The sequence below is a fragment of the Zingiber officinale genome, chromosome 6A (assembly GCF_018446385.1).
Source record: "Zingiber officinale cultivar Zhangliang chromosome 6A, Zo_v1.1, whole genome shotgun sequence".
Lineage (NCBI taxonomy): Eukaryota > Viridiplantae > Streptophyta > Magnoliopsida > Zingiberales > Zingiberaceae > Zingiber > Zingiber officinale.
In genome coordinates, this window is record NC_055997.1 from 30966887 (window position 1) to 30977110 (window position 10224).

At 36.7% G+C, this 10224-nt stretch overlaps 1 protein-coding gene across 13 annotated transcripts; it reads left to right on the forward strand.

Annotated features, from left to right (window-relative positions):
- The first annotated feature begins 5096 nt into the window (after nucleotides 1-5096).
- LOC121996212 lies at nucleotides 5097-10023 on the forward strand. 13 transcript variants are annotated; one of them, XM_042550084.1, is made up of 13 exons: nucleotides 5097-5329; nucleotides 5436-5518; nucleotides 5600-5688; nucleotides 5884-6184; nucleotides 6650-6741; nucleotides 6902-7004; nucleotides 7178-7440; nucleotides 8165-8296; nucleotides 8376-8492; nucleotides 8853-8999; nucleotides 9081-9280; nucleotides 9367-9520; nucleotides 9706-10023. In XM_042550084.1, exons 4-13 carry the CDS (start codon nucleotides 5986-5988, stop codon nucleotides 9922-9924), a joined length of 1626 nt encoding a protein of 541 aa, XP_042406018.1. In that variant the 5' UTR covers nucleotides 5097-5329; nucleotides 5436-5518; nucleotides 5600-5688; nucleotides 5884-5985; the 3' UTR covers nucleotides 9925-10023. The 13 variants fall into 13 exon arrangements, with proteins under 13 accessions (XP_042406018.1, XP_042406012.1, XP_042406015.1 ...); XM_042550076.1 differs by having other exon boundaries at nucleotides 5099-5329; nucleotides 9072-9280; XM_042550077.1 differs by having other exon boundaries at nucleotides 5099-5329; nucleotides 5436-5502; nucleotides 9072-9280.
- The last annotated feature ends 201 nt before the right edge of the window (nucleotides 10024-10224 follow it).

The window sequence follows — 10224 nt, forward strand, 5'->3', positions numbered from 1 at the left end:
TATCCTTCAAGTTTTGAACGCTGAAGCCTTCGTTTCAGCCTCCTCTTTCTGAATAGGATTTATACAAAGAGGCTTTCGACGGCGATCCCTCAGTCGGGATCAAATCTCAGTACTCAAGAGCAGCACCAAAAGGTGAAGGCCTACCTGGAACAAATTAGAACAAAACAGGCGAAGTTGGTGACAGAAACAGTTGTCCAAAACATGTCATCATCAACTCACCTGAGCAGCGTGGTGCGAATTGAACGTTTACAGTACATAAAATTATTGGCCTTCCTTCTTCCCATGCAGCTAGCCATCGCTTTCGGTTGTGGTAAACGCTGGGTGAAGTAATGAATGCATGGCGTGGCCTGCGAGCTGCGGAGTGTCCATTGGGTGAGCTCGCTTTAGGGTTCAGCAAAGAAAACGACCTTCAACCGCAAGCAATGATTATGAACACACATCAGGACCACTGCCACCTTAATTGCGTCCAAGTGTTTTCAGTTCAAGAATTATGCGTGAGAATCAATAAGTACTTAGGTGGCGTTTGGTTTATGAGTTTGGGAATAAGGGAATGGATTCATTCCTAAACCTTGTGTTTGATTAATGGGAATGGAATCAAGATTTTGGAATGAAACCCAAAAATTTGGGTATGGATGAAACTCACCCCCTCCCTTGGATTTTGATGGAATAGAATTGTGAATTAAGTTTTAGACAAAAATACTCTTAGTATATTTGTTCAATTTTTTTTAATTTCGCACACTCTCTCTCATCATATTTTTTCTCTCCTTATTTTATCATCACATTTTCTCTCTCATGATACTTTCTCTCTCCTCATTCTCTCTCTATATTCTATCCCATCATATACTCCCTCTTCTTATTTTTTCTCTCTTCATTCTCTTCTATCACACTTTCTACTTATTTTTTCATCATACTTTCTCTCTCATTGTACTTTCTCTCTCATCAATCTCTCTCAGCATACTCTCTCCCCTCATTTCCTCTCATCACACTTTCTCTCTCTTTATTCTCTCTCATCACACATTCTCTCTTTATTTTCTCTAATCACACTTTTTCTCTAAGCACACTTTCTCTCTCATCATATTTTCTCTCTCCCAGTCTCACATTTTCTCTCATCACACTTTCTCTCTCTTCATTTTTTCCCTCAACCCACTTTCTCTCTCATCATACTTTCTCTCTCCTCACTTTTTCATTTTCTCTCATAATACTTTCTCTCTCTTCGTTTTTCCATCACTCTTTCTCTCTCATCATATTTTCTCTCTCCTCAGTCTCTCATTTTCTTTCATCATACTTTCTCTCTCTTCATTTTTTCCATCACTCTTTCTCTCTCAACCCACTTTCTCTCGCATCATACTTTCTCTCTCCTCACTCTTTCATTTTCTCTCATAATATTTTCTCTCTCTTCATTTTTTCTCATCATTCTTTCTCTCTCATCACACTTTCTCTCTCATCATACTTTTTCTCTTCTCAATCTCTCCTATCATGCACTCTCTCCTCATTTTCTCTGATCATACTTTCTCTCTCTTCTTTTTTCCCCAACACACTTTCTCTCTCATCACACTTTCTCTCTCATCATTTTCTCTCATCATATGTCTCTCTCACATTCAACTTTCTCTCCCATCTAATTTTTTCTCTTATTTTCCTGTAAGGGTAAAAAAGGAAATTTAGGTTCATTCCGATTGAAAATATTTAACTAACCAAACATCATTTTTAAGAATGATACCCAAGCTCATACCCATTCTCATTCCATAATACTATGATACTCATTCCCATTCCGATTCCTAGGAGAGAACCAAACGCCCCCTTAGTTTATTAGTAAGTTAAATCTCTAAATATATGAAATATATATGAATAACTAGGTTAAAATACTATATAACCCAATCTAATTCAAGTTTAGTTATATAAATATATAATTACATTTTAATTATATATGATCTAATTTACTAAGTATGAAAGCCAATTAATCATGGGAAATAGGAGATGCATTTAGGATTGTGATCTGATTTTCTATTTAACTGTATATTATTTTCATAATTATAAGAAAATGGGGGATGAAAGTTCCATAAAAATCAAGACACTCCAAAACCAAATCCAAATTAAGCCAATCATGAAAAGGGCGTCCCTCGAAAAGAGAAAAAAAATGACTCAAAAATAATTAATCAAGTCAGATAACGTTGAATTTAAAACAATCAGTTTGACCCTAAGAAAGTTTTCCATCGATTATCAGAGTAAATCAGAAAGCGCTCGTGGTAAGCGGTCTAGAAACCTAGCATCCCTTGATTGCGAGGAATTATAGTAGCTTGGTTAATCACTTTTAGAGCTATTGTATTGTAGCAAAAAGGTAGAATCGGTCATCCCAGTGGCCCCACATGATTGGCCCCACGATCATTTGTGAGGAGGTAAATCGGGAAGTTGTAGTTGGCTAGTACGGAGAGGACTTTTTCCTCAGCTTTATCGAGATTCAAACCGTTGCCCAATTATAACGACTCTACCCTGTACTAGCCAACTCAACCTTATCCCGGGGGCCTTTTAGCGTTATTGTAGTAGCTGCAACTAAAAAAAATGATTAACCAGACTGAGTAACGTCAAGTCTGGGGTGATCGCCCCGGTCCCATGGAAGTAGGGATATAAATGAACCAAACGGTTCACGAGTTATTCAGAGCTCGATTCGGTAAAAAACTCGTTCGAGTCCGTTCGTTTATCTTATCGAGCCGAGCTCGAGCTCGATTTCGAGCTCAACAGTTTTATCGAGCCGAGCTCGAGCTTAAGGATATTCGGCTCGTGAGCTCGCGAACATGTTCGTTTATAGGCTCGCGAGCCAAAAAAATGAGTCTTAAACTGAGCCAAAAAACGAGCTCTAAAACGAGCTGTAAAACGAGCCAAAAAAACGAGCTCTAAAACGAGCCTTAAAATGAGCCAAAAAATGAGCTCTAAAATGAGCTATAAACGAGCCCGAGCTCACTTAACAAGTTAGGCTCGTTAACTTTGATAATCGACCTAATAACGAGCCGAGCTCGAACTGTTCGCGAGCTTGATAATTCTAAAACAAGCCGAGCTCGAGCCTTGTGATAAAAGCTCGATTCGAGCTCGAGCCGAGCTCGAATATAACTTAAACGAGCCGAGCTCGAGCCTAATACTGTTCGGCTCGGTTTGGCTCGTTTACATCCCTACATGGAAGTTTTCTACCGGCCACCAGGGTAAATAGGGAAACGCTCGTAGCGAGCAGTCCAGGAGCCCAACATCCTTTAATTGTGTGTTCCATTTGGAGGAAAAATTCCTATGAATTCACCATAGCTGAGGCTCAAACTGTGAGTGTCTGTCGCTGCACCATAACCCCGCGGCGAAACTAAGGTAGGGTAAACTTTTTATAATGACTGGGCCATCGCTTCGCGGCCCTATATCCCAGAAACCTCCGAAGGAATTTTTTGGGGAGTCTCAGTACCACTCCGGTTGATAAGAGTGTGCGCAAGGCACCTCAATCAACTATATCCGACGGATAAAGGGTTGATAAGAGGGCTCGAACTCGGTATCTCAGTCAATGAATAACAACGTCATATCCAAAACACCTCTAGATCAGTTGTTTGTAGCCGCTGCAACTAGTTGCTATAACATATAGAAATCATTAGGTAATTATTATGTGTAACACTTAATATAATATTATAGTAACTACTTAGTACTTTCTACACGTTATAGCAACTACTAGATAACTATTATAACTATTTTCAAGTGATTTTAATCCATTTAAAATCATTTTGATTAAGTTTAAATAATTTTGACTAAGTTGGTAACAAGTATTTTGATATAATATTATTCAAAATTTATTATTTACAATTTAAAGTTTTAATGAAATAGTTGATTTTTCATACTATAGTAGCTATTCAGTAGTTTTTATATGCTATAGTAGCTATCTAGTAGCTTTTATACATTGTGACTAAATCCTAAATTTTAAAATCTTGAACTCTAAATTTTAAACTTTAAATACTAAAACAATTGATTTTTCACATTATAGCGGCTATCAAGTAGTTTCTACCTATTGTAGCAACTATTGAGTAGCTTCTACACATTATGACTAAATCCTAAACTTATCTTAAATCCTAAACCGTAAACTTTGAATATTATTATATTAAAATATTTTTTTATCAACTACTTAATAGCTTCTACACATCGTAATCATGTTCATAAGATAGTTGCAAAAGGTGGAACCGCCACCTTAGCGGCCCCCTGGGTCCGGCCCCACAGATATCCAGAGGGGGTAAATCACGGTTAAGCTGGGCAGGAGGGGTGATTGGGGGTCGAGTGGAATTTAAAGCGCAGCAGACCGAGATTTTACGTCCGTGTGCAACTGACGACCCTCGACTCCTGAACCTCCATTGCAAGCGTCAGACACCCTTTCAGCTGATCCAGCCCGTGGGGGCCATGTTCATAAGATAGTGATACTATGTAGAACTGATTTGGAGTCATAAGATGAGATCAATGGGATCGGATCATAGAATCCTATTAAAAACCTAACTGATTTCTATTGACATAGTAATAATAATCGTATTCAACCTAGGATAGTATTGATTCTATCGATCCTAAGCAATCATAATGATTATATTCCGACTCCACCACAAAAATAATTTCAAATGATCAAAAACTGATTTGGTACTTTCAGGTTATAAGATCGTATGATCATATGATCTAAATCATGATTCAATAAATCATAATTATATAAATCATAATTATAGTATTTAATTGTAATTATTATAATAATTTTAGAAGAAATAATATTATAATAACTATCGAGTGGTTATTATATGCTGCGTAGTTACTAGGATAACATTAGATAAAGAGTGTTTTAGATAAAACATTCGAGGGACATTTTTTTTTAGACTTTTTTTACAAATGATTTTTTTATTATTTGTATAATTTAGTAGGCTCTTTTAATTTATTTTGTTTTCCTATGAAAAGTTCGTTTACTGTCCACTCAAAAGCCATGTTGCTGTCTCCTGTGTACTCCTAGACAGTAAAACCAAGTGAAATAATGACTTAATTAACTAGGCATTATAGCGTAATTAAGAGGGATTAGTGACGCATTTAAATTAAATCGCTCACGCAGCGTTTAAACCTCTCGCCCTCAAAAGCGTGACCTTGGTACTTTCTTCACGAGCGGACGGGCGTTGGAGCAGTGGAAATCTTCGCGTCGGCTTCGCCCCTCGACAAGGAGTCGCCTTTAATCCTCGAAAGCAACGATCTCCAACTTCTCTCCTTTCCCCGCTTCCGAGGCCCCCAATTCCTTTGACCTCATCATTGGAGATCTGGATCTTGATCGCTATGCCCCTATCGTTTGAAGCAGGTACTGGCTTCTTCAGATTTTCCGATTACTGTGTCGACCTTTCGAGTGCTCTTCATGTTTATTCAGTCTATCTGTGGAGAGCTCATCGTCTTTTGGTTATTTGCAGATAAGGTTGTTTCCGGAACGGGTTGAGTTCGTGTTTTGGTGGTTTCGTGACTGTATGTGCCATTTGGGTCTGCAACTTGTGGAGTAACTCTTCTTTTTCTTTTTTTTTCACTTGTTAGTTTTGTTCTCTGCGGTAGTTATCGTCTTCGTTGATCAATTTGGCAGACCGAACCTGTCGTATTTTTGCCTTCTGGCGGGATTTTAAGATTCCAAAATTGAAGCTCTTTGGATTTGGATTTTTGTCTTTTTGTGAGGTAATAGAAAATTTTCTTTTCTTGATTCGTGAAGAAAGGTAAAAGTTTATCTTTTTAATATTTCGTTCCCATTTTCATAAGAAAAAATCCTGAACTTAACTGTTCTCTAAGAATCGGATAGCTTTTCTTTTCTTTCTAGTACAAAATTCCTAGCTTTTCTTTCTGGTGCAAAATTCCTAGCTTTTCTTTGTGCAGTGCTGGATGGAAGCTTTTACGCGTGTTTAAGAGATCAAGTGATTCACAGAAGGCTTCAATTTAGCTGTTATTGTCCATGTTGAAGAGGAAATTTCCATTATTATGAAGGGTGGTAACGTGGAGGTGATCAGCAGCAAGGGCTGTTCAAGACTCCTCGTTGGCTCTTCAACCTTCCTTCCAAATGCAGATAGTCTAAGATTCATGGCATCTCCTGCTTCTTCATCGCTTTCTGAGTCAACTCTTCCTTTGCCTCGGGGTCCTTTCACGGGCCTAGTTATTTGTGTTACTGGCCTCTCCAAAGGTGCTAATGAAGTTTATTGTTTAGTTTGTTAATGTCATCTACAATTTTTGTTAAAATAATATCCTATGTTATCTTATTTTAACTTTTGTGACTAACTAGAAATCTAGAACATTATTGCAAGGTGCTTTTGAAGCTTGACACAATCCTATTTTAGTTTGGAACTAATCAGGAGTTATGGTACGCTTATTTAGGTATCCCTGTATCAGTCTGCATTTTGAAATTTGAATGCATTCGTGAACTAGTGTATTCTTTTTTCATGGGAAATACCGAAATAGGATAAAATGAGACCATTAATGAAAGTTCATTGATAACTTCCAAGGTTCATTTTCCTAACTTTTTATCTTTCATTAAAAGAATGGTTTTGATTAACCTTCAATTACCAATGTTATGATATCCTCTTAAAAGTGCTAGTTTTTAATCACAAACTTATTCATTTTGTATCTCCTCTATTATTTTTTGTGACAGAAGCAAGAAAAGAAGTCATGGCAGCGACTCACAGGCTAGGTGGTCAGTACAGTGGATGTTTGAATCCTCAATGTACACATCTCGTTGTGCAGATATCCTAAAATAGATGCATTTGTTTCAGTTTCATCTCAGTTCTCATTTTAGAACTTGCAACACTACCTTAGTTTCCTGTGCCATTTAAAATTGATAGTGAAAATATTCTGTCAACTACAATAACAATCTGTTGATTCTGTTGTTCCTTGACTGTAATACAGCTTTACTGGTAGAAAATTTGAACATGCGATGCAGCATGGATCAAAGAATGGTCTTTTTGTTGTTACTTTAGGGTGGTTTGTGGACAGTGTAAACAGAAAGAGTAAGCAAATATTGCTTTGATCTTTGGGTGTAACTTAAAGATTTATCGTTTGAGAATTTCATTTTTAATGTTTACCACTAATCCTAATGCCATATATTATCAATCATGGTCATTGTTATTTTAAGTGATTGTTCAAAAGCAATGCTTATAGTTTTTGCCGCTTCCTGCTACAGCGAGATTGAGTGAGACTCTTTATAGTGTAAAAAGTGTTGGAGAGAATGGCTTGCCTTCGGGGGAGTTAAATCGAATTGTTGGGGTTCCCCGAAGTGACAAATCTTGTCTCCCAAGTCCTTCCTTTGAAGATGGCAAATCATTGGGTAGAGGGTGGCAAACTCCAATAAAGGCTCCCAACAAAGAACAAATTCTTTCTGAACCTGTTTTTTCCAACAATTTTATCTACATTGATTCAGAAATTTCAGATGATATGAAGAAAAAGGTAATAAACTGTACTCTGTGAAGTGTAATTTTGTGTCTACAATATCATGATGGCATTTGTTAGTTTGATATTAACTATATGAATTTTTCCAGCTGATTAGATGCATTAAGAGGTTTCGGTTCATTCCTGTCTTGCTGATCTCCATTCTATGTTTGCATTCTTGTTCAGCATTATTATTTATAGACAAATTTCTTTTTTGATTCTATCTGATAGTGTAATGTGCTAATCATTTTAAATTTTGGTAGTGATTTATTAATAAGGAACAGTTGAATGCCCATGTGGTCTAGTTAACTCACTGTCATTGATGAGAAAAGAGGAGCATGCATCTGCATGATATGCTGGGAGAAATTATTTGCTTCTTATAAGGAATTATATTTAGATTTATCTCATCAAAGTTCTGTATTGTCTAGAAGTACTTGGTGCTTGCCTAGTCGTTTGCTTGACAAAGTAACGTGGGACAAGGAACGATTGAAGAGGAGAGTTCTAATACTTTTGTTCCATCCAAGGAAACTATAATTAAGGAAGCATTTCCCAATTCTTTCCTATGAGTATTTTCTTCTACTCTCGTTCGTTTGCTAATTGTTTCCTTCCCTCATAAGAAAGAAGACCTAAATAAACATTACTTATTTCCAAACATAATTATGGTCTACTTGTTAATTTATCAAGCTTCGAACATGTATGGCATTTAAAGTTTTCAACATAACTTATTTTTAACTTATTATAGGTTGTTGAGTCAGCTACAAAAGAAGGCGCCACTTTTTTGGACAACTGGTTTATTGGTTGTCATGCAAGTCATATTGTCTGTGAAGGTCCTTCTATCCGTAGATACATTGGTCTTGCTAATAACATTGTAACTGTAAGCTTTGTTGCACCTCTCTCTCTCTCTCTCTCTAAAATTTTTCATTTAGTACCTTATCTGTTTGATGTTGTGTCAGCCGCTATGGATACTGAAAACAGCAAAAGAGAAGTGCATACAGAGGCTCGTACATTTATCCTCTGACATAGCTAAGCAGGTGAACATGATTCTTGAGAGTGATCAGGATGCTGGAGAGGTATTCAGGTTTCCCTTCTAAGTTTTAAGCTTTAAGTTTAACGACAAAGTTATCCTATTTTGCTTCATTTTAAATATATTTTCATGAGGTCTCATAAAAAGTCGATGAAAGTTTGTTGGATAAGATATACTTTCTTCAGCCAGATAGCTACATCACAAACAGTAGAAAATGTTTTCTATTTTTAAGGGGCCCATCAGTATACTTACCGTACAACATCTCTGTTATATGATTTCTTCAGAGTTCTACATCAATACTGTCTTTTGAAACTTCAAACTTTGTTTTGTTCTTTTTTCATTCTTTTAAATTTGTTCCTATAGCCAATTAGGTTTTCCCAGCCTAAGTTATAACCACATCTTTTAGGTTAGCTTTAGAGGAAGTGGTCATCCTGTTGCTTTGAGGTACAGTCACTCTCTTCCACATGTAGACGATGTGAAAATTGAAGAAAGGCTGAAGACTGTTGAGTTGGCAAAGTTGGGAGTGAGGAATCGTCGCAACCATCGCATGCAAGTAAGAACCTTTGTCATTGTATGAGAGTCCTCTTAAGATTTTGCACTCATGTTCAGTATTGCTCGAGCCCAGTCTTGTCAGGTTCCGATCCATCCAATCACCCCCAACACTCTTTTGGAGTCTATCTGCTGGACAGTATCCGAGCCAGTGTCATCCACCCGTATCTACACAGAGTCCTCTTGGATTGAAGATGCAACCGAGCAACACCCATCTCGTTCTTTAGGTGATGATGGCAATTCTGAAGCATCTTTCGAAGACTTTTCACGCTCACTTAGAGAAAGGTACTCACTAAAATTCTACTGCTTTTCAAATATTGTAAAAGTTTGTTGGAGTCACTGACTTTCTATTATCATCCATGTGGCTTCAGTGAGAAGAGGGAGGTCATCTTAAGAAGTCACTTCCTTACCATACTCTTCCCACTCGATCGCTTTGGCGAGCTAGGCCCTTCGTCCAGAACATTTTTCAGTGATAATGGATTTACTTGTATCCAGATTTTGGAACATATATACCACTTTTATCAGGTAAACAGTTCTGCAACTCCTTGTAATAGAGTTTGGCCAATTTTTTCTTTCACTCACACAAATAAGCTTGCAACAGCAGTTCCAACTATCAACTCTATTTAGTTGCAATTTTCTTCACAATTTCAAAAATTATTCAGCTTTCACATTATTTCTTCTTTTTGTTGGTGTTGTATATATGTTTTCAGGAGAACATGACGACGGTTGAAATCAACCTTGCAATACACACAGACTCGAGGCATGCTGATCGACTTAGAGCACTCTATGCAAGCAAAGAATCAAAAGAACAAGGTTTTGTGGCATTCAAACGTGTAGATTTTCTTGGAAGCAGACGTAGCTTTGAAAAACTAAAGAGAGTAAGCGGGGAAAACAATGGAAATTTGTACGAACTTTTGATAAGAGCATGAACATTGCATCCATTTTGTCGCCTTTAATTTTTATTTTTTTATGTACATTTGTCGCCCTTTGTGTAAAAAATTAATACAAGAGCAAAAAGTTGCAGAGAATTTTGGGCTATGATTTGGTACATTAGTAAAAGATAAAAATTGCAGGATGTTAAAGTATATATTTAGACATACGAGGATTGAATAAAATAAGTAAAGATAATATTAAAAGAAAAGTTAGGGTTATATTTATTAAGGAAAATTTTTAAAAGATATATTTAAAATAGTGTGACATATACTTAACAATCAATAAATAAATGCTCT